The sequence below is a fragment of the Aotus nancymaae genome, unplaced genomic scaffold, assembly GCF_030222135.1.
Source record: "Aotus nancymaae isolate 86718 unplaced genomic scaffold, 86718_ANA_hifiasm-v0.15.2.pri h1tg000062l, whole genome shotgun sequence".
NCBI lineage: Eukaryota > Metazoa > Chordata > Mammalia > Primates > Aotidae > Aotus > Aotus nancymaae.
Genome location: NW_026988476.1, coordinates 34,451,046 through 34,473,518, shown reverse-complemented (window position 1 = coordinate 34,473,518; position 22,473 = coordinate 34,451,046). Strand labels below are relative to the sequence as shown.

General features: G+C 54.6%; 1 protein-coding gene across 1 annotated transcript; it reads left to right on the top strand.

Annotated features, from left to right (window-relative positions):
* Nucleotides 1-49: 49 nt before the first annotated feature.
* DUOX2 (dual oxidase 2) lies at nt 50-21,577 on the top strand. Its single transcript, XM_012442403.3, has 34 exons — nt 50-272; nt 858-941; nt 1,207-1,296; nt 1,538-1,702; nt 2,279-2,466; nt 2,641-2,842; nt 2,949-3,115; nt 3,514-3,574; nt 3,703-3,799; nt 4,239-4,329; nt 4,601-4,703; nt 5,278-5,441; nt 6,018-6,193; nt 6,745-6,863; nt 7,226-7,363; nt 7,553-7,666; nt 7,858-8,060; nt 8,367-8,552; nt 9,795-10,020; nt 10,105-10,198; nt 12,122-12,312; nt 13,120-13,189; nt 13,568-13,651; nt 14,175-14,353; nt 14,511-14,741; nt 14,918-15,017; nt 16,033-16,082; nt 16,350-16,477; nt 16,687-16,840; nt 18,291-18,523; nt 18,762-18,920; nt 19,272-19,427; nt 19,682-19,810; nt 20,104-21,577. Exons 2-34 carry the CDS (start codon nt 872-874, stop codon nt 20,224-20,226), a joined length of 4,641 nt encoding a protein of 1,546 aa, XP_012297826.1. The 5' UTR covers nt 50-272; nt 858-871; the 3' UTR covers nt 20,227-21,577.
* Nucleotides 21,578-22,473: the final 896 nt, after the last annotated feature.

Genomic DNA, 22,473 nt, shown 5'->3' with positions numbered 1-22,473 from the left:
GCGGGCCACTCAGGTGTCCCAGCCCAGCGGCCGAGTCCCATGGGAAAGAAGTTATGCAAATAAGGGCCCCGCCTGCACAGCAGGAGGGTGAGCCCTGGGTCCAGATGCTCAGATTCAGCGCAGGTGTGTCCTGAGCCAACACTGGCGAGGCGGTGAGACCGAAGACCCAGAGAGGAAGGTGAGAGTGTAGCCAGGGAGGCTGAGGATCAGCGGAGCTGGAGGAGCGGGGGTGAAGGCAAGAAGTAGAGCACAGAAGTGAAGATTTTTAAGAGGTAAGAAGACATCTGAACCCGATACCACCATAAACCACAGGTTAGACCAGAGTTTTGGACCTGACCTTAGCCCTCGCTCATCATGCACAGGCGTTCATTGCAGAAGGGGAGTTCGTTGGGGAAGGGGGATTCATTGCGGAAGGGTGCTGCAGGTCCCTAGCTCCCAACTCAGTAGCCTCTTTCCCTTCCCTACCTCCTGGAGGAGAAGGGGAGCCTGTCGGATTAGTGCTGGTGATGGAGGTGATACATTCGAGACATTGTGCGCACCCTGGGAGGCTGGATCAGTCCCACCCTGGACTGACATGCCCCAGGAGACTCCTGCCCAGTGGGTTCCTATGGTCGGGGGTTAACTCTCTGAGGGGGTGGCGGATGGGGAACAGTGTCCTTGCCTCCAGGAGCTGCCAATTGTCCTGAAAAGAGTGGTGTTCGGATGCAGGCCCTCAGTGATGCTTCTAACAGCTACGTTCCAGAAGTGGAAACAGCTGGCGCTCCTCTTTCCTTCTGTAGGAACGAGAGGGGAGGGATAGAGGACACCCTAACAGTGGCCTTCACATACTACCTACCACCCCCACCCCCGCCCCGCAGGCTGCAGGGTTGGCATGCTCCGTGCAAGACCAGAGGTACTGATGCTCCTGGGAGCTCTGCTGATTGGATCCCTGTATCCAGCGGGCAAGTATTCGGCTCCTCTAGCTGCAGGGTGTCCCCCAGGATCCCCTGGGAGGTAGGGAGGGGAAAAGTGCGACAAGCGGCTCCCTGAGACTGGAAGGTCAGTTCGCTGCGCAGCTCAGCGGGATGGGAAACTTCCTAGTGCGGCCTGAAACTTGGGTCGGGTTAGGGGCGCTCCTCGAGCTGGGGAGGGACAGTCTGAGGCCGTCGGGTCTGGGAGGGGTAGCTGGGAGCCTAGTGCTGAGGAGGCCCTTCTCTGTGTCCACAGGCGGTCAGGACGCACTCTCACTGTCCTGGGAAGTGCAGCGCTACGATGGCTGGTTTAACAACCTGAGGCACCACGAGCGTGGCGCTGTTGGTGCGTCCTGCGGCCGCGGGTGCTGGGGCCGCGGCTCGCGGGTGCTGGGAGCCTCTGAGCAGAGAATCTGCGGGGAACACTCGCCCAGCAGATCCTCTGTCTACACAGCGCTCCTGGGGCCAAGAGACCCTTTAGAGACCGTTCCGTCTGAGAAGAGGGATAGGGGTTGAGGGAGGCTAGGGCGAGGTTTAGGGGGTTCTTGGGGATGGAGTGCTTAGCGCCCCGCTCCCTGCCTCTGCAGGCTCCCGGCTGCAGCGCCGCGTACCAGCCAATTACGCCGACGGTGTGTATGAGGCTCTGGAGGAGCCGCAGCTGCCCAACCCGCGCCGGCTCAGCGACGCCGCCACGCTGGGCAAAGCCGGGCTGCCGTCGCTCCGCAACCGCACAGTGCTGGGGGTCTTCTTCGGTGAGGGATAAGGAGGAGACCAGTGGGGTTGATCTGGAGCTCTGCTCAGCCTGGGGGAGGGGTCAGATCCCCTCTGTGTGTCCACAGGAGACAGATCTGAGACTCTCAACCACTTCCTCTCTAAATAGCACTTCGAGACTTTGACACAGTGATATTCGCTCACTAATCTTTCTCTTACGCCTTGCTCCAAACTAGAGGTGTCACTGGACCCCCATTATAGCTCTTGGGAACTGAGTTCCCCCAGCCACGGCTCTCCTCATCATTTGTTAGTAACCGTCTTACCTCTCCCCGCCCCCACCCAGAGGGAGGAGGACTGACTTGAGGGGCCCCTACATAAATTATATCATTTTAATTCTCACAAGAGCTTTATGAATTGGGTAGAAAGGGAACTCGTTATAGTCTGACTTTGCAGATTAGAAAATTGACGCTCCCTGGGGCTAACCTGCAGAGCTGGTAGCGGAGCTGGCACTGGGACCTCTGTCTTTTGGCTCCTGAGGACACTTGGAGGCCGACCTGGCCGTGAGGGAGGGTGCGATACGGACGGTTTGCTCACCTATTTGCACCTCCTGCCCGCAGGCTACCATGTGCTTTCCGACGTGGTGGACGTGGAAACGCCCGGCTGCCCCGCCGAGTTCCTCAACATCTACATCCCTTCTGGAGACCCCGTGTTCGACCCCGACCAGCGCGGGGACGTGGTGCTGCCCTTCCAGAGGAGCCGCTGGGACCCAGAGACCGGACGCAGCCCCAGCAACCCCCGGGACCTGGTGAGGCAGGGGAGGAGGCGGGAAGGGGCCGCACCCCAGCCAGGTGGGGCCCGGGCTGCGGGCCTGGCAGGGAGAGGCGCCCACTCCCCAGCCCCGGACACCCCCGGGGGCCCCAGCCTTCCCTGGGCCGCCGCCGCCCCCACGACCCCGGCTCACCTGACGCTTGCCCCGCAGACCAACCAGGTGACTGGCTGGCTGGACGGCAGCGCCATCTATGGCTCCTCGCACTCCTGGAACGACGCGCTGCGGAGCTTCTCCGGGGGACAGCTGGCGTCGGGGCCCGACCCCGCCTTCCCCAGAGACTCGCAGAACCCCCTGCTCATGTGGGCGGCGCCCGACCCCGCCACCGGGCAGAGCGGGCCCCGGGGGCTGTACGGTGAGGCCGCGAGGGCGAGACGGGGCCGGCTGGGGGTCTGCGAGTGTGGGCTCCCGGGGTCACGCTACCGCTCATCTCCCCCGCTGCGACCCCACGTCGGATGCAGCCTTCGGGGCGGAGCGAGGGAACCGGGAGCCCTTCCTGCAGGCGCTGGGCCTGCTGTGGTTCCGCTACCACAACCTGTGCGCGCAGAGGCTGGCCCGCCAGCACCCAGACTGGGGGGACGAGGAGCTGTTCCAGCACGCGCGCAAGAGGGTCATCGCCACCTACCAGGTCAGCCGTCCCCGCCCCGCGACGTCCCCCCTTCTGCGTGCAGGTCCACGGGAGACTTCTCTGCCCACGGAGCTCCCCATCCGTGGACAACCTTCACCCAGAAACCCCTTCCCGGACAGCCGAGGTCTAGGGAAGCTCCCGTAAATGATAGGGAGGCACGCGCTGTTTATAGGTGAAATCTGGCTGGTGATGATTATTTATCACCTCCCCACCCCCACTGCCCCAAATGCCCTGGTTCTTGCGGGGACAGGCCTCACACCGCTCCTGTTTGAATCGTTTCTCCCATGACTGCCCGTGCCTGGTCCTTATCTCCACATGGAAGCCGTCCTTGGGCTCAGACCCTTCCAGGCCCCGCCTGGTTCAACTCGCGCCTCCCCTCGCCCCTCTCTGCCCCTCAGAACATCGCAGTGTATGAGTGGCTGCCCAGCTTCCTGCAGAAAACACTCCCGGAGTATACAGGTGAGGGAGTGAGGAGTGGGAGGTCATCTGTGCTGAGAATCCTGAGGGGAAAGAAGACAGGTGTGTGTGATGGGAGGATGGGGAGGCAAGGAACCTATCTCCCTATCATCGCGGTGTTCTTCCTGCAGGATACCGTCCTTTCCTAGACCCCAGCATCTCCCCGGAATTTGTGGTGGCCTCTGAGCAGTTCTTCTCCACCATGGTGCCCCCCGGCGTCTACATGAGGTGAGGGAGGGGCTGGCAGAGAGGGGGCACCGCACTGAGAAAGGTGCAGAATGAGCTGCCTTGGAGGCTGGGGCCTTTCACACCCTTTCACAGTTTCACTGGAGAAGGGAAGCAAAATCTGGAGCCCTGGAACAGGGATAAGATGTTTGAGCTTACTCGGGAAATCTCCCCAGCTCTCCTAATGGCTGAACTTTGTTTGCTGGGTGTAGGATTTGTCCAGCAGCTGGGTCATCCCCTTCCCTCCTCTCCCCACCCTACCTGGACTAGGAGCACAAGCTATCTTCAGTAAACACGCATTGCCAAATCTCTGCCATGTTCAAGGAAGTTCCTGGGCCACTGCTCAATCCTAGTGAACCCCCACTGAGTCCCTCAGCACACTCAACCCCATCTTTTATTCTTCCCAGAATTCCCTCACGGCACCCTTTGTTCTCCATTTCAGAAATGCCAGCTGTCATTTCCGGAAGGTCCTGAACAAGGGTTTTCAAAACTCCCAGGCTCTTAGGGTCTGCAACAACTACTGGATTCGGGAGGTCAGACTGGGGTCAGGGTCAGGGGAAGATGGGTCAAGGTCAGTCTCTTCAAACAGGCTGGGAAAAGCAACAATCCCACTTCTTGGGTGTGGTTGCCCCAGGTTCCTGGGAGATGAAGGGTAGAGGAAATTATCCAGGGACAACAGCTCAAGAGAGTCTGGGACTGGCCAAGGGCCCTTTGTCCTGGGGTGCTAAAGTGATCCAGGCTGAGAGAGACTAAGCTTTGGGTAGGGGCCCTAGCGCCTATCTTGAGTGTGTTGTTTGCTTCTAGAATCCCAATCTGAACAGTACCCAGGAGGTGAATGAGCTGCTGCTGGGAATGGCCTCCCAGATTTCGGAGCTGGAGGACAGGATAGTGGTTGAAGATCTGAGGGGTGAGCTCAGAGCCAGAAGGGGTGGATGGTAAGGGGCCAGGAAGCCTGAGGATCCCTCTGGGTTCATCAGCAGGCAGACCTAGGGCATCCATGATGCAGGAACACAGACACGAACACAGACTTCAAGTAGCCATAAGAAGAAAATGAACTTTGGACATTTTTTTTTTTTTTTGCTTAATTTACAGTTTTGTATTGCTTTTATTTTAAATTAACTATGTCTGAGTATTGGGAAGGGGTGATATCACAATCTCTTTGGTGCTTAATTAGGTCTCTAAAGGTTTTTCTTCAGCCCTGTCTTGAAATTAGGGAGGCATAGGACAGGGAATTTACTGCTTGGTGACTAGAATATTCAGTCTTGAGTCTTAAAGGAAGGGTCTTACTGGAAAAACTGGCCCTGATCACACATGGTGACATTGGCCTTGCAGCAAGGCAAGGTCAGCATGGGCACAGATCTCATGTGGATCGCTGGGGGTAGTGGGGAGGGAAGGACCATAGTGCCAACAGTTGGATACAAGGCTGCAGGGCAAGAAAGTGTGGAGAGGACAAAGCTCAAAGTCTGATCTTCTCTCTTCAGATTACTGGCCTGGCCCTGGCAAATTCTCCCGTACAGACTATGTGGCCAGCAGCATCCAACGTGGCCGAGATATGGGGCTGCCCAGCTATAGCCAGGCCCTGCTGGCCTGGGGGCTGGACACCCCAAAGAACTGGAGTGATCTCAACCCTAATGTGGACCCACAGGTCAGAAATAGTAATGATAATACTGGCAGCTAAAGCTTTCCTATAGCAATACTGTTCCAAACCCTTAACATATGTTGACTCATTTAATCTACATAATAATGTCATAAGGTATATATAATCATCGTCCCCATTTTACTGATGACATAGTTGGTAAATTGTAGAGGCAGGACTTAAATTCAGCCATCTGATTCCAGAGTATATTCCCAACCACTGCATTGTACCGTTCCTGCAGGATGGCCCCTGAGTTGGGTGCCATTGTCCTGTTGTTGCAGGGTCCCACACCAAGGGCTGGGTGCCCCTGAAGCTGCTTAACATTGAGGTCAGGCAGGCTGAGTAGTGATGGTCACAGGATATGGTCCTCGGGCACCTGACCATGGTCTCACTGTGGGTAGGGACACACTGAACCTTCCACTGGACTTGCCCTGCCTGAGGGGACTTATCTAATAGAGGAAATCAGGCCTGGGCAGCAAGCCAGGCAGCTGCTAGTTCTGTGTCTGAGGGAGGGGGCAGCAGTGGCTGTCCCCCCCCCAACAAAAGACACTGCACCACTCACCCCTATCTCCTGTGATGCTCCAGGTGCTGGAGGCCACAGCTGCCCTGTACAACCAGGACCTATCCAAGCTTGAGCTGCTCCCTGGGGGGCTCCTGGAGAGCCATGGGGACCCTGGACCCCTGTTCAGCACCATTGTCCTTGACCAGTTTGCACGGCTGCGGGATGGTGACCGCTACTGGTTTGAGAACACCAGGAATGGGTAAGGCCTGCCTGGGCCCCCCACCTCAGACTCCTCCCTGGCCTGGGCCCCAAACCCTCTGCTTGGCCTTAGACAGCCTCTATGAGCCCTTGATTCCCAGTCACCAGCCCCTTCCCAACTTCCCAACGCCTCTGGGCCTTTTTTTTTTTTTTTTTTTTAATTGAGACAAAGTCTAGCTTTGTTGCCCAGGCTGGAGTGCAGTGGTGCCATCTTGGCTCAATGCAACGTCCACCTCCCAGGTTCAAGCAATTCTCCTGCCTCAGCCTCCTGAGTAGCTGGGATTACTCTACTTACTGCACCACCATGCCCAGCTAATTTTTTTTTTTTGCATTTTTAGTAGAGATGGGGTTTTACCATGTTGATCAGGCTGGTCTCGAACTCCTGACCTCAAGTGATCCACCCGCCTTGGCCTCCCAAAGTGTTGGGATTACAGGTGTGAGCTGCCTCACCTGGCTCCTCTGGGTCTCTTTCTCACTGGGTCCTTGGGCCTGGGGTTGCTGGAGGCCTGCATCCCCTTCCCATCCCAATGACTTCTACTTCCTCCATCTTAGGCTGTTCTCCAAGAAGGAGATTGAAGAAATCCGAAATACCACCCTGCGGGATGTGCTGGTTGCTGTTATCAACGTTGACCCCAGTGCTCTGCAGCCCAGTGTCTTTGTCTGGGATAAAGGTAAGTGTCCTGGGAGAACACAAGTGAGTGACAGTGGCCAGAGAAGGATCAAAATTGAGTGTGTGGGGGAATCACTTGGTGCTGTCCAGGGAGCCAGGCACCTTCTGTGGTGGGCTGGGAGGCCTGCATTAGGCTGGGACCTTAACTGGCACATAAGATGCACCCTACAGTCGAGAAGGGGTGGATGGGGTAGATGCCAAGAGATGGGATATGGATGGTGACTTTTTGAGGGAGACAGTTTCAGGGAGGTGGGCCTGGGGAAGACAGATGATATCTTGGTCCTTGGTAAGATAGAGGGGAAAGAGGTCTGGCCAAGTTGCGGGATCCTCAGACTTTGAGGTCTTCTATGCCCTCTCCCTCAGGTGCACCCTGCCCTCAGCCTAAACAGCTCACAACTGATGGTTTGCCCCAGTGTGCACCGCTGACCGTGCTTGACTTCTTTGAGGGCAGCAGTCCTGGTTTTGCCATCACCATCGTGGCTCTCTGCTGCCTTCCTTTAGGTGAGCTCTTATGCAGTCTCCCCGCAGACTGGCACTGCCCCTCATTTCCTGCTGACCTGAGGGGGTGGCTATTTGGTACAGTTTGAGATCAGGCTCAAGGAACCTTTGGAAGGGAGGGGCCGTGGTGGAAGCCTCAGTGACGTTCTAGGTGAGGCTCCCTCCTCACTGGCTCCTTCTGATCCCCTTCAGTGAGTCTGCTTCTCTCTGGAGTGGTGGCCTATTTCCGGGGCCGAGAACGCAAGAAGCTACAAAAGAAAGGCAAAGAGAGCATGAAGAAGGAAGCAGCCAAAGATGGAGTGCCAGGTGAGAAGGGGCTGGGCAGAGGAGAGGGGAGGGAGGGGGGAGTGGGGAGGAGTCTGGGAGAGAGAACCAAGTTACAGAGTGGGAGGAAAGCCAGGCTTTAGGGTGCCTGCTCAGACTCCAGTGGAATCAGCCTGAAGGCGGGGACCTGGGGACATCTGCTGAACTACCTGGCCCAATCATCCTGTCCCCAGTGATGGAGTGGCCAGGCCCCAAGGAGAGGAACTGTCCCATCATCATCCAGCTGCTGCCAGACAGGTGTCTGCAGGTCCTAAACAGGCGTCTCACTGTGCTCCGCCTGGTCCAGCTGCAGCCTCTGCAGCAGGTCAACCTCATCGTGTCCAGCAACCGAGGGCGCCGCACCCTGCTGCTCAAGATCCCCAAGGAGTATGACCTGGTATGGCTGGTCCTGCCACCCCTGTGTGGGCTGCCCTCACATGACTCCACTCTCATAAGTGAGGACGCTTAGGTGCCCCTCATCCTTAGTTATAGAGCTCACCTATGACAGCTGCTGCTGGGGAGAGGGGCTCCTTTCAGAGGCCTCCAGACTCAACCTGACCCCCTTTGGCCACACACCTGGCCCCGGCCTGGATGCATGGGAGGAGGTTTTCTCCCCTCCTCTCAACCCAAGATCCTTTACGGGGAGGCGGAAGCAGAAGCTCCAGGAAGCTCCCTGCGTCAGTGCCGCCTTCCTCCCACCCAGGTGCTGCTGTTTAGTTCTGAAGAGGAACGGGGAGCCTTCGTGCAGCAACTACAGGACTTCTGTGTGCGCTGGGCTCTGGGCCTCCATGTGGCTGAAATGAGTGAGAAGGAGCTATTTAGGAAGGCTGTGACCAAGCAGCAGCGGGAACGCATCCTGGAGATCTTCTTCAGACACCTTTTTGCTCAGGTGCCATGACCGGTGCCTTTTGGAGATGGGCCCAGCCCCAGGAATGGAGGAAACCTAGGCTCGATAGAACCCCCTGTGGGTGAACTAAGCTTCCGCTCTATGGCCTGGAGACAGATAGGCTTTTTGAATCCTGGCAATGCCACTTTACTTACCTGTGTGACCTTAGACAAGTCACATTATCACTGTTCTGTATCTCTGTTTCCTCATCTATAAAACAGTGATGAAAACTGTCCATCCCATTGCATTGTTGTGAGGATTCAGTGAGATCGTCTACATGAGTGGTCCTCAGAGGTTGGCCGCTGGACCCAATCATCAGCCTCACCTGGGAACGTGTTCAGTCTGACCTACCCAGTCAGACTGAATCAGGAACTCTGTGGGTGGGGCCTGGCAATCTGTGTTTTAACAAGCTCTCCAGATGATTCAGATATACTCTAATGTTTGAAAAACACTGTTTTATGTACAGTGCTTATTAGCCCAAGTGGTAGGTACATTGTAGGCATTTAAAATGGTTGTGGCTGGGCATGGTGGCTCATGTCTGTAATCTCAGCACTTTGGGAGGCCAAGGTGGGTGGATCACCTAAGGTCAGGAGTTCGAAACTAGCCTGGCCAACATTGTAAAACCCCATCTCTATTAAAAATACAAAAAATAGCTGGGCGTGGTGGTGGACACCTGTAATCCCAGCTACTTGGGAGGCTGAGGCAAGAGAATCACTTGAACCCAGGAGGCAGATGTTGCAGTGAGCCGAGATCACACCACTGCCCTCCAGCCTGGGTGACAGCGAGACTCCATCTCAGGAAAAAAAAAAAATGGTTGTTAGATGTGACTTTTAAACATTTTGCGTAATGGGCAGAGACCAAATCATAGGCACGTGGCAGCCTTATCTGAATTGGCACCGCCCCAGCCCCTTCCCGCCTGTCTACTATGTCTCATCTTCAGTCCCCAGTATAGGCTCTCACTTTTCATTGCCCTCAACTTTGCTCTTCCTGTTCCCTATCCCAGCACCATCCCCACTGTATGAAGCTCACAGTTCTTGGGGCCAGGGAGAAATGGGCAGGCTGCTAGAGATTTGATTCCCCCATCTCTAGAACAGAGGCCCCACCCAGTATATCTAAGGATCAGGAGAACCACCAGGGTTCAGCCTTTCTGATTTGGACTTTGGGGAGATGTGAAGGGTCACTGAACTGCTTCCAGCACAGGCTTCACCTCCTTCTCTCCCTCTCTCTGCTGCTGCCCAAGTGCAGGTGCTGGACATCAACCAGGCCGATGCAGGGACCCTGCCCCTGGACTCCTCCCAGAAGGTGCGGGAGGCCCTGACTTGTGAGCTGAGCAGGGCCGAGTTTGCCGAGTCCCTGGGCCTCAAGCCCCAGGACATGTTTGTGGAATCCATGTTCTCTCTGGCTGACAAGGACGGCAATGGCTACCTGTCCTTCCGGGAGTTCCTGGACATTCTGGTGGTCTTCATGAAAGGTGGGGGCTGGGAGGTGGCAGGCTATCCAAGGACCCAGGGTTTTTCAGCAAGGAGATGACCTGCATCCCCTTTTCTCGTCCCAGGCTCCCCGGAGGATAAGTCCCGTCTGATGTTTACCATGTATGACCTGGATGAGAATGGCTTCCTCTCCAAGGACGAATTCTTCACTATGATGCGGTATGGGGTGTGCCTTTCTAATCCTGAGACTTCCTGGTGTGTTTCAAACAGGAAAACAGGTCGAGTCAGAGGAGGGCTAGCAAAGAGGCTATGTGGTCATCTGTGTTGTGGGGTGGCCTGAACACTACATCCTAAACTCTCAGAGTATCCACTTTCAAAAGTTTACCTGACTGACTCCTGCCTCTGGGAGAGTCTCTGTCTGCACTGTCAACACCAGCCAGAAAAGTCTCCCCGGTTAAAAAAACAAAAACCCAATACCAATATGGCCAACAACAAAAATCCACTAACCCCTTTTGGATGCCCTTGGATCTTTGTAAACCGCTTTACAGCGTGCCTAACACTGCTTTCCCCAGTGAAATTGTGAATGGATGATGTTGGTCACTGTTCCAATATTCATCACCATGATAGGAAGAGAAACGTGGAAGGCTTCGCTATATTCCAACCATTCTTCCTGCATCTTCAGCCATTTCTGGTTTTGATGTGCTGATAAAATAAAGAGCAGCTTTGTGTTTCTCATTCCTGAAGACAATGAATGTGTCAGTAACACAGCTCCCCTCTGCTCCCTAAGGGCAGGGTTTGTTCCCTGTTGAATCTAGCTTCTCCACATTGTGATTGGCACAGGGCAGGCATTTCATACATAACTAACTAAGACAAAGTGAAATAAGCGAGCAAATGAATACAAAGCATAGATATAACAGCCCCCATTATCTTAATTTGTCTATCCCTTTAAGCTTCTCCATTGAGTTAAGCATTCCCCTTAACCGCCTCATCCCTCATATAGTCCAGATACCCCAACCGGACAAGGACTTCTGAAAGGGCAAAGCTACTGCAGTCTGTACCTTACTGGGTTGTCATTGAAGGCCCAGGCCCAGGTGGGGCTCTAGGGAATCTAGGAGAGGGTCCTGGCCTCCAAGGGCTGAGTTCCCACCTTCTTTGTTTGTTTGTTTGGGACAGAGTCACTCTGTCACTCAGGCTGGAGTAGTGGCATAATCTCGGCTCACTGCAACCTCCGCCTCCTGGGTTCAAGCGATTCTCCTGCCTCAGCCTCCCAAGTAGTTGGGATTACAGGTGTGAGCTACCATGTCCAGCTAGTTTTTGTATTTTTAGTAGAGATGGGGTTTCACCGTGTTGGCCAGGCTGGTCTCAAACTCCTGGCCTCAGGTGATCTGTCCACCTTAGCCTCCCAAAGTGCTGGGATTATAGGCGTGAGCCACTGCACCCGGTGAGTTCCCACCTTCTTGTCCTGTAACTCAGTGTGTATCTTGCTTACTCCCAGTAGGACGATGTTTTTAAGGTGGTGGCTGTGCTTGCTGTGCCATGCAGGCTCAGCATGCTGCTGGACTTACACAAACGTCCATAGTCTGTCTGTTTCTGTCCCAAAGCACAACCTATGAACAGAGCTTGGCTATTGCAGGTGCCACTGTGGGTGCTGTCACGTTGGGTGTGGAGATGCTCCCTCCTGTGCCCTAGGGTGTTGGCACAAGGAAGCAGCAGCATTGCCATTAAGTCCCCTCCCCAGCACCCTGCTGCCCCCACCGTACTATGAAAGGGGGAGCCCAGGGGTGGTATGGGAGGCATCGACAGAAGGGAGTGGGCAGAGAGCCTGCCATGAGAGAGGGCCATGCACACCCTGACATATCCCTGCACTCAGTAGAGTCTCATCCCAGTTGTAGCTGCCCTGTTTAAGGTTTGAGAGCTGCTTTCTCCAATTGGTCAAGGTCACTTTCAATTCTGTTCTGCCTTTTGAGTCCATGGCCACTCCACCCAGCTTAGTGTCAGCTGCAGGCTGGATGATCGCCTTCTCAGTGCCATTTCCCGGGTCATGGTAACCACATTAGATAATCCAGGGCCTGCCCCACCCTGCACCTACCTGAGCCTGACCTTGATAGGTGACAGGCTGCTGTGTCTCTGGTCCTCCCCCAGGTCCTTCATCGAGATCTCCAACAACTGCCTGTCCAAGGCCCAGCTGGCCGAGGTGGTGGAGTCCATGTTCCGAGAGTCAGGCTTCCAGGACAAGGAGGAGCTGACGTGGGAGGATTTTCACTTCATGCTGCGGGACCATGACAGCGAGCTCCGCTTCACACAGCTCTGTGTCAAAGGTGGAGGTGGAGGTGGTAAGTGTGTGAGGAATGGTTGCAGTCAGGGTGTGTCTTCAAAATGAGAGTGCCCGGTGGGCAGGACCCAAGACCTTGGTACCTAGTATAGAACCAAGCACATGTAATTGGGATGATACATACAGGTGTGCAAGTTGTCTACTGCACAAAGTTGCTCACTGAGGTCAAGGAGCAGGTTGAAATCTACCCTACACACTGCCCAAAGCCATGGGCATTGGTCTAGGATATATCTGGCCAGAGGAAGAGGCACTGTTTCTTTTTTTTTTTTTTTTTTTGAGACGGAGTTTCACTCTTGTTACCCAGGCTGGAGTGCAATGGCGCGATCTCGGCTCACCGCAACCTCCGCCTCCTGAGTTCAGGCAATTCTCCTGCCTCAGCCTCCTGAGTAGCTGGGATTACAGGCACGCGCCACCATGCCCAGCTAATTTTTTGTATTTTTAGTAGAGACGGGGTTTCACCATGTTGACCAGGATGGTCTCGATCTCTTGACCTCATGATCCACCCGCCTCGGCCTCCCAAAGTGCTGGGATTACAGGCTTGAGCCACTGCGCCCGGCCAAGGCACTGTTTCTTTTACACAAAGGACCTACAGGGTTGCATCCACCTAAGAGGACGTCCCCTTCCTTGCACAAAGTTGCCACATCGTCTGCCCTGTGTACAGTGAGCGCTTAGTATGGAGAAGGAGGGAAACAGGGCTGGAGTCAGAGATCTGGACATGACTTTCCCAAGAGGGAGGAGAGCACAGTCTCCCATCCTACCCCACTGCCCTTGTGGGGAAGCCAGTCCTGCCTCTCGTTCTCTTCTCTAGGTATTAGAGACATCTTTAAACAAAATATCAGCTGTCGAGTCTCATTCATCACTCGGACACCTGGGAAATGGTGAGCAGGAATGGGGTTCTGGCAGGTTGTCCTGGCTGAGCCCCCTGCAGAGAAATGAAGGGAATGGGATTGGCTGATCAACCCCATGCAAATCAGGCATATGCCCTTTGAAAGTAGCTCTTGGTGCTTGTTCAGCCATAGCACAGAAATTCCAGCTGCCTCCGTCACCTTATGCTGCTCAGATGCCTGGCTCTCTCCCTGCCACTCCAGGCCAGAATCATGCTACAAAACAAATCATCAGATCCTATTAGTTCATTTTGCACCGCGCCCCCTGCTTGGTCCCAGGAGCCACTCCCTACCTCTACGTCATGCTCTGATCTGGCGGTTTTCTCCTGGCTGCAAAGACAAGGGGAGAACAGCCCCATTTCTTTTTCTCAGCTCCAACCCCCAGGGACTGGGGCCCCCTGCCTCAGAAGCCCCAGAGCTGGGAGGCCCTGGGCTGAAGAAGAGGTTTGGCAAAAAGTGAGTGTTTCCCAAAGCCCTGGGCTCAAAGGGACATGGAGAGAAGTCTCAGAGTCCCTAGGCCCTGGCCATACATCCTTGACATATAAGGGACCATACTGAGTCTCATTTTGTTCCTGACCTGACTGAGGGGCTATAGCGTTGAATGACTTTTCATCCTCTTCCAACCTCTGCACTCTATTCTTCAGGCAAGGGTCCTGGCTCAACAGGATGGTAGTAAGGGGTCTCCTGGCTCCTGTCTGCTTTGGGTACAGCCTTGAGGCCTGTGCTGGGATCAGGAAGAGGCAAGGATGGAACAGACAGGAGGAGGGGGAATGGCAGGAAGACAGGGAGTGGGTTGATGGAGCACAGACGGAAGTAAAGTGTAGGAGGACTGAGAAAGCCCTAGATTGCTTTTTTCCTTTCATCTGTTGTGGCCCATCCTGATGCCTGCCAGATTCCCCAGGTCACCTTTCATGGGGTGGCATTAAAGGAAGGCCAGAGGGCCCTTACCACACTGCTGCCCTTCCTCCCCTTGCTATAGGGCGGCAGTGCCCTCTCCCCGGCTGTACACAGAGGCGCTGCAAGAGAAGATGCAGCGAGGCCTCCTAGCCCAAAAGCTGCAGCAGTACAAGCGCTTCGTGGAGAACTACCGGAGGCACATCGTGTGTATCGCAATCTTCTCGGCCATCTGTGTTGGCCTGTTTGCAGAGCGTGCTTACTGTAAGAGTTCCAGGCTGTGGGCAGTGGGCAGGGAGCAGGCTCCGACCCTTGGAGAGGAGTGGCGAGCCCTCTGACCCTCAGCGTCTGTATGGGAGAGCCCAGGGCTCAGGACCCTGGCCTCTTGTGCCAAGCTGATCTAACCCCACTCTGGCCCCAGACTATGCCTTTGCCTCACCACCCTCGGACATTGCACAGACCACCCTCGTGGGCATCATCCTGTCACGGGGCACGGCGGCCAGTGTCTCCTTCATGTTCTCCTACATCCTGCTCACCATGTGCCGCAACCTCATCACCTTCCTGCGAGAAACCTTCCTCAACCGCTACGTGCCCTTCGACGCCGCGGTGGACTTCCACCGCTGGATCGCCATGGCTGCTGTTGTCCTGGCCAGTACGTGGCTCCCAGGCTTCTTCCTCTTTGCTGTAGCACCTTGGGTCTCGTTGGGGGAAACTGAGGAGATAGAGCTCCTTATGCCTCCATCTCTCCTCCCATGCCTCCTCCCTCCCTCAGGCTTGGAGGTAGGGTCTGTCCTGGCTGTCATCTCTAACAGGGTCTGTTTCTTTCAGTTTTGCACAGTGCTGGCCACGCGGTCAATGTCTATATCTTCTCAGTCAGCCCCCTCAGCCTGCTGGCCTGCGTATTCCCCAACGTCTTTGTGAATGATGGGTCAGTTCTGGGGAAGGTTTCTCCTGGGACTCCTAGGGTGGGCCTAAGGGTATAATAGAAAAATAAATAGGCAGGGCACAGTGGCTCACACCTGTAAGCCCAACACTCTGGGAGGGCTGAGGCAGGAGGATCACTTGAGGCCAGGAGTTCCAGGCCAGCTTGGGCAACAAAGTGAGACTCCATCTCTACAAAAAGTAAAAAGATTAGTGGCACATGGTGGCGCATGTCTGTAGTCCCAGCTACTCAGGAGGATTGCTTGAACCCAGGAGTGTGAGGTTGCAGTGAGCCATGATCAGCACCACCGCATTCCAGCCTGGGCAACAGAGCAAGACACTCAGAAAAAAGAAAAGAAAAGAAAGAAAAAAGAAATAGACAGCCTTAGACACTCAGCAAGAAGCTCAGCGCTAAGCTAGTCACCCCACGGAAGCTGAACGGTAAACTTCTTGCCCTCAGGAAGGAAGTTGGCTGTGATTGGCCAGGAAAGGTGTCTGGAAGATAAACTCAGAGACTCTTTCCCATATGTACCTGATACACAGTTTGCCATCTCTGTCTTCCATCCATTCACTGGGCAGACATTTATGTAGCATGTCCCATGTGTTCACCCAGATGCCAGAGTAGGGATATCAAGATACATGCAGTCATTCAAGTCATTCAACAACTACTTACTGAGATTTGCTGTGTGTCTTGTATTGTTCTAAGCCTAGGGATAGAGCAGGGAATGAAACAAAAATCCCTGCCCTCATGGAGCTTACAGAATAATGAACCAGGGACTCAGGGAAGCAGGAGTCAACCACAGTAAGAGTTCAGGATAACACAGGAGGAAAAATTGCTGAGTACAGAGGGTGGAACCATCGAAGGCTGGGTGCCAAGTTCCTTGGAAGGATCCCTGACCATCTGGATGGAGGGCCCATACCCTCAGCAGTCAGGGCCAGCAGGAAAGGAGTCATGATGTGGTGTGACAGTGCTGGAGCCCCTCCTGCCCCAGCCAGAGGCTCAAGGTGCCTTTGCTCCCCAGGTCCAAGCTTCCCCAGAAGTTCTACTGGTGGTTCTTCCAGACCGTCCCAGGTAGGAAATGTGGGATCTGGAGGTTCTGTCTGAGAACTTCTGCTTTTGTCTCCAACTCTCTGTGAATATTCACTTGTCTGTAGTGGCCATAGGGTCTCTTTCTAGCCTGCAAGACAAGCCACAGCTCCAATCCCTCCAGGCAGGCTTTTCCGGGGGCCCCGGAAGGATGAGAGAGGAAGAAGGGCGGGATAGGGGAATGTGCTGTTGTTTCTTCAGCCCAAGCTGAAATCCTGAGACTACTCACTGGCCCAGTCCTCCTGCCCCCAGGTATGACCGGGGTGCTCCTGCTGGTGGTCCTGGCCATCATGTACGTCTTCGCCTCCCACCACTTCCGCCGCCGCAGCTTCCGGGGCTTCTGGCTGACCCACCACCTCTATGTCCTGCTCTATGCCCTGGTGAGTGACTTCTCTGGGCCAGGCCATGGAGCAGGGCCCTCAGGATGGGGCGGGAAGGTGAAGGAGGAAGGAGGGAGAATTCGATCCAAGATCTCAGAATGAGACCTTGAGATTTAAGACCCAAGACCTCAGCCTAGTGCCTGGGCAAGAGGGGGTACCAGGCAGGGGCCTGGCTGGGCCTGAGCTGTACTAACTGGCCATGTCTCCAGCTCATCATCCATGGCAGCTATGCGCTGATCCAGCTGCCCACTTTCCACATCTACTTCCTGGTCCCGGCAATCATCTATGGGGGTGACAAGCTGGTGAGCCTGAGCCGGAAGAAGGTGGAGATCAGTGTGGTGAAGGCGGAGCTGCTGCCCTCAGGTACTAGGACTGACCTGACCTGGGTTGGGAGCGACAGGGGCCAAATCTTCAGACATAGGGAGACAGCTCACCACGCCTCCCGACCCCATCGCTGCCTCTGACCCTGTCTCCAAAAAATATCCCCTCTCTGGGGTTCCTGAAGATTTCCTGATGGAAGCAGACCCAGGGAGGGCTGTGCTTAACTCCCAGGAGACATGCAGACAGTGAGAAGTGACCCTGAGAAGAGGTGGCTGCGAGTGCATACAGAGGGGTTTGAGGATGGGAAAGGCCCCCACGTGTGGCCTGGGTGCAGAGGAAGTGCAGGGCAGGAAGAGAATGGGAAAGGCCCCCACGTGTGGCCTGGGTGCAGAGGAAGTGCAGGGCAGGAAGAGGATGGGAAAGGCCCCACGTGTGGCCTGGGTGCAGAGGAAGTGCAGGGCAGGAAGAGGATGGGAAAGGCCCCACGTGTGGCCTGGGTGCAGAGGAAGTGCAGGGCAGGAAGAGGATGGGAAAGGCCCCACGTGTGGCCTGGGTGCCGAGGAAGTGCAGGGCAGGAAGAGGATGGGAAAGGCCCCCACGTGTGGCCTGGGTGCAGAGGAAGTGCAGGGCAGGAAGCCATCTGTGCCTGCCCCATTCCTTCTCTCAGAGACAGGCAAATGCCCAGATTGCCAGTCTGTTGCTGAGAGTCCGTGTTGGCCAAAGTCGGGATTGGTATCAACACAGAGGGCGGCAAAAATGATTTTATGTATCGCAGGACTATCTAACCTTCAGGACCCACATTGTAAAAAAATTAATCTGATTGCAATATTATTTCAATTGAGATTACTCAAGGACAAAATCTCAGAGTGGCGTTAGTATGCCTTTCTACTCTCTAGCACTTGCAAATCTCCTTTCACAACAGAAAGATCAGGCCTGAGGCTCAGCTGTGGTCAGGTAACAAACAGTATCCAACTAAAATTTGGTAACAAAATATGTAATTTACCACTTAGAACACATGATACTGGTTTTCCACTTACCTTAATGATAAAGTTTCCTCCCAAGACAAATTGAATTGGAAAAGTTAGTCAGTTCAAAGAAAAATATCAGATAAATGATAGTGCAGGAGGCGTGTAGAAAGATAACCGTCAGATGGAAGTTTGGTGGCCACTGAGATGGTCCCTGGTGAGCCTGAGTTCTTTCTAGCCTGCAGATTGGTATTCAAGGCAGTGGTATGAGGCCTGGGCCATTCATAGGAAGAGGGAATACAGAGGAGGAGAGGGGCTGGAACATGGGAGCAGAGAAACCCAGCTTTTGCATTACCTGGGAAACAGAGAAGGGGACCCTCCTACTCCTAGCCCCAGGAGCCCCACTTGCTCAGACCATGTGACTACTCCGCAGGCCTCAGGAGTGTGGAGAGGACAGGTGCCTGTCAGTCCTCTGGTACCAGGAGCAGGCCTTCTGATCTATGTCTTTCCCTGCCTATGACCTCCAGGAGTGACCTACCTGCAGTTCCAGCGGCCCCAGGGCTTTGAGTACAAGTCGGGGCAGTGGGTGCGGATTGCCTGCCTGGCTCTGGGGACCACTGAGTACCACCCCTTCACACTGACCTCCGCACCCCATGAAGACACACTCAGCCTGCACATCCGGGCGGTGGGGCCCTGGACCACTCGCCTCAGGGAGATCTACTCACCCCCAAGGGGCAGTGGCTGCGCTGGATTCCCGAAGGTGCCCGTCACTGGAAACCCTGCTTTTGGGCCTCTGGCATTGGCAGAGGGTCTTTACCCTCCCCTATCCTGAGACTAGAAGCTCCAGCCATCCCAGGGCCAGCCTGGGAGAGGAAGAGGACTGGAGTGCCACAGAAAAGACTATGATTTTCTGTATCCTCCCTCTGCCTGTGTCGCCATTTCTGGCATCACAGCTGGGGCAGGGCTCATCTCATCTCATCTCCCCTTTCTCTTGGCAGCTGTACCTTGATGGACCATTTGGAGAGGGACACCAGGAGTGGCATAAATTTGAGGTGTCAGTGTTGGTGGGAGGGGGCATTGGGGTCACCCCCTTTGCCTCCATCCTCAAAGACCTGGTCTTCAAGTCATCCTTGGGCAGCCAAATGCTTTGTAAAAAGGTGAGCAGCCCTCCCTCATTTGCCAAATGGGGAACAGGTGGCCAAATTGTGTCCCCACATCACAGTGGTTGACCATGACAGAAGCTCCTGACTCCAGGCACTCAGTCTAAAGGGGTCATTCTTACCCCAGTGGTTGAGATGCCAAGCTTGGAGGGAGGTTGGAGGTGTAGCCAGAAGGGCCTCTGCTGGGACCTGTCAGTTGGAAGCCTGGGATCAGGCTGGTGGGTCCTGCCACAGCTTTGGTGTCTGTAGGTGTTCAGTCTGGAGCTTCTTAGCCTCCCAGGTGAAGGGACCTGGGATCTAGGGAGGCTGAGCTGAGCTGGGACCTGAGCTCCAGCCATGTGTCCCCAGATCTACTTCATCTGGGTGACAAGGACCCAGCGTCAGTTTGAGTGGCTGGCTGACATCATCCGAGAGGTGGAGGAGAATGACCACCAGGACCTGGTGTCTGTGCACATCTACATTACCCAGCTGGCTGAGAAGTTCGACCTCAGGACTACCATGCTGGTATGTCAAGGCCCGCCAGGCAGGGCAGCTTGGCAGGCAGATGGATTGGCAGTGTGAGGCAGATGGCCAAGCAGATGACCAGGCAGGTGGGTGGACAACCAGACTGAGCTGCAGAAGGCACAGAACTGGTGGCCTCGACCCTCAGCCTCCAGCTCCCTCCCCTCCCCAGTCTCTGTCTCCTGGGCTATGTGGGCTGGCTCAGGCTGAGTGCTGGCCCTGATTGTCATTGGTCTGACTTGCCCCTGTGCCCCCAGTACATCTGTGAGCGGCACTTCCAGAAGGTGCTGAACCGGAGTCTCTTCACGGGCCTGCGCTCTGTCACCCACTTTGGCCGCCCCCCCTTCGAGCCTTTCTTCAACTCCCTGCAGGAGGTCCACCCCCAGGTCAGTCCCACTCCCTCCCACCATGCTACTCTGACCTTCCCCTCCAGGACATCCTGGCCCTGAAGCACCCTGCTGCTCTGTTCTGAGCAGAGAACTTTCCCCGCTAGGCTGGCCCTAAGATGGGGTCAAGTGTTGGAGAAGGACTTCCACCCCCTCCACCTCAAGCCTCCTTCTCAGGGCCTGGGCTTGAAGCCTGGTCATTCCAGCCGGGCTCAGGAATGACCAGGGCTTCAGGGAAGGAGAGTGAGCACCTCCAGGCTGCAAGCCCCCCTCTCTCTCCAATCCCCTGACAGGTGCGCAAGGTTGGGGTGTTCAGCTGTGGCCCTCCAGGAATGACTAAGAATGTAGAGAAGGCCTGTCAGCTTGTCAACAGGCAGGACCGAGCCCACTTCATGCACCACTACGAGAACTTCTGAACCTGCACTCCCCGGCTGCTGCTTTGTCTCTTGCCTTCTCTTCTGTGCACCTAAGTTGCCTAGCCCTGCTGACAATCTCTCCGTCAGAATCCACCTTGAGCCTCAGCTGGAGGGCTGCAGAGCCGCTCCCTCATCACCCTGTCTGTCCCATGCATGAGAAAATGAAGAAGACCACTCCCTACCCCAGCTCAAGCCATGGCACCATGACAGGTTCTGAGCAAAGTGGGGAGGGGACAGTCCCTGCTTGTGACAAGTGTGGAGGTGAAGAGGTACAACAGTGCTTATCTCCAGTAGCTCCCCACATCTCTGATTGACTTCCACAAAATCGATGCATGCATTGGTATTTGGTTGACCTGACATTTGAAGGAGGAGGAGGCTAGGATACTCTGGCTGAGATTCCCCTCAGAGCCCAGTGCAGAAGCCGTGGTGCCTAGAACCTGGACAGCCCGACTGCCTCAACTCTGTCTCCAGGTCTTTTCCCTCCAGCTCCAAAAGGAGCAGCCCTACTTCTCCCCCTTCTCACTCCCAAAGGGTCAGCAACCTTGAGGAGGGTACTAGGAAACAACGATGCCTCCCCAGCCCTGATATCCTTGATGTCACTGGTGATACCCACTGCCCTGGTCCCTGGGCAGGCTCCTCTCTGTGTCTACCAGAGTGGTCCCTGGGCTCTGGGGCTGAGGGAGAACAGCCTCTCTGTTAGATGTTCAGAACTCACTCTCAGTTCCCCTCTTCCACAGCAGTTGGGTGACCAGCTGTCCTAGGTTGCCCAGGACTCTGCCCAGTTTTAGCACTGAAAGTCTTTTGCCCCAGGAAACCCCATCAGTCCCAGGCAGATAGGGACCTTATGCAAGAGCCACTCTGAAACATCCCCTCTGCACTCAGCTTTTTAAGACCTTTTCTTTTCCTTCTTCATCTAGCTGTTTCCTAAAAAGCTGAGCTGTACAATATTTTACATTGAGGTATAATAAGTGACCATGTACATGTTTTACCACCACCCAGGTCAAGACATAGAACATTTCAACATTTCTATCACCCCAGAAACTTCCCTTGCACCCCCATCCACTTAGTCACCCCTAACTCCTAGAAGCAACCACTGATGTGATTTCTACCAAATCCAGTTTTGGTCATACTGAACGTACTCTTTTGAGACTGGCCTCTTTCATTCACCATAATGCCTTTGTAATTCATCCACGCTGTTGTGTGCATCAGCAGTTTGCTCCTTTTCATTGCTGAGTAGTATTCCATTGTAAAGATGTACCACAGTTTCTTTCTTCCTCTGTTGACGGACACTTGGGTTGTTTTGAATTTTGAATGATTATGAATAAAAATGCTGTGAGTGTTCTTGTACCCATCTTTTGGTGGCCATAGTGCACTCATTTTTCTTGAGTATGTATCTACGAGTGGAATTGCTGGCTCATACAGTTCTCCAGCCAGTTGGACCTGTGAGGGAGAGCTTCAGACCAGATTCATCTCCTCATTGGCCCCACCCTACCTCTTCAGCCAGGCCAAATGCCTCTAGTTACCAACCCCCTATGTTGAAGGTATCTCTGTGACAAGGCTGGAAGAGCACCAACCAGGAGTCAAGAGACCTGGATTCTAGTGTCCACTTTACCTGTAAAGAGCTATAGAGGGAAATCCCTTAACTCTTCTGGGCCTCTTCCTCATTTATTCAAATGTCTGTGAGAGTATTGGGAAGTCAGATAGCAATATTGGCCCAGAAAGTATACGGATGAGAAAAGGCAGGAGCCTGTGTTCTACAATTGCCTGATGATTATGAGTTCACCTATTCATCAACGGCATCATTCCTGCAGCCCTCCAGCCTTCCTGCCCTTACCAAATGTACAACCAGTCAGTAATCCTGAATTCCAGCCCCTCCAGTCTCAGCCTTAGCTTTATTCCCAAATCTGACCCTGCAGTTCCTCCCTATGCCTTTGTAAAAACTGCACAAAATATTTATTCATCCCATCCTAATTCACCCATCCTTGCTAGACTGGAGAATGGCATTAACATGGCTGTCATGATTATCCATGACACTCTCTCCTTAGCCCTGACTTCCCTAAGTCAGGGAAGGGCCTAAGTGGGGATCTCCCAAAGACTTGTGATCACTGAAGATGTATCCCCAAGCAACTCTTGCCCAAATCCCAGGCAATGCCAAGTTTATGTCCAGCTGGACAGAGGGACATGCTGTCATTATCTTGAGTCACTTCAGATGGAACTCGGCCTGCCTGGCCTTGGTCCTGACTCCAC

Excerpts from the sequence above, each read along its gene's own strand:
- DUOX2 (XM_012442403.3), top strand. The coding sequence starts at position 872 with ATGCTCCGTGCAAGACCAGAGGTACTGATGCTCCTGGGAGCTCTGCTG. Across the intron at positions 5,442-6,017 it reads ACCCTAATGTGGACCCACAG|GTGCTGGAGGCCACAGCTGC; the intron begins GTCAGAAATAGT and ends GTGATGCTCCAG. Across the intron at positions 19,428-19,681 it reads ACCTCAGGACTACCATGCTG|TACATCTGTGAGCGGCACTT; the intron begins GTATGTCAAGGC and ends CTGTGCCCCCAG.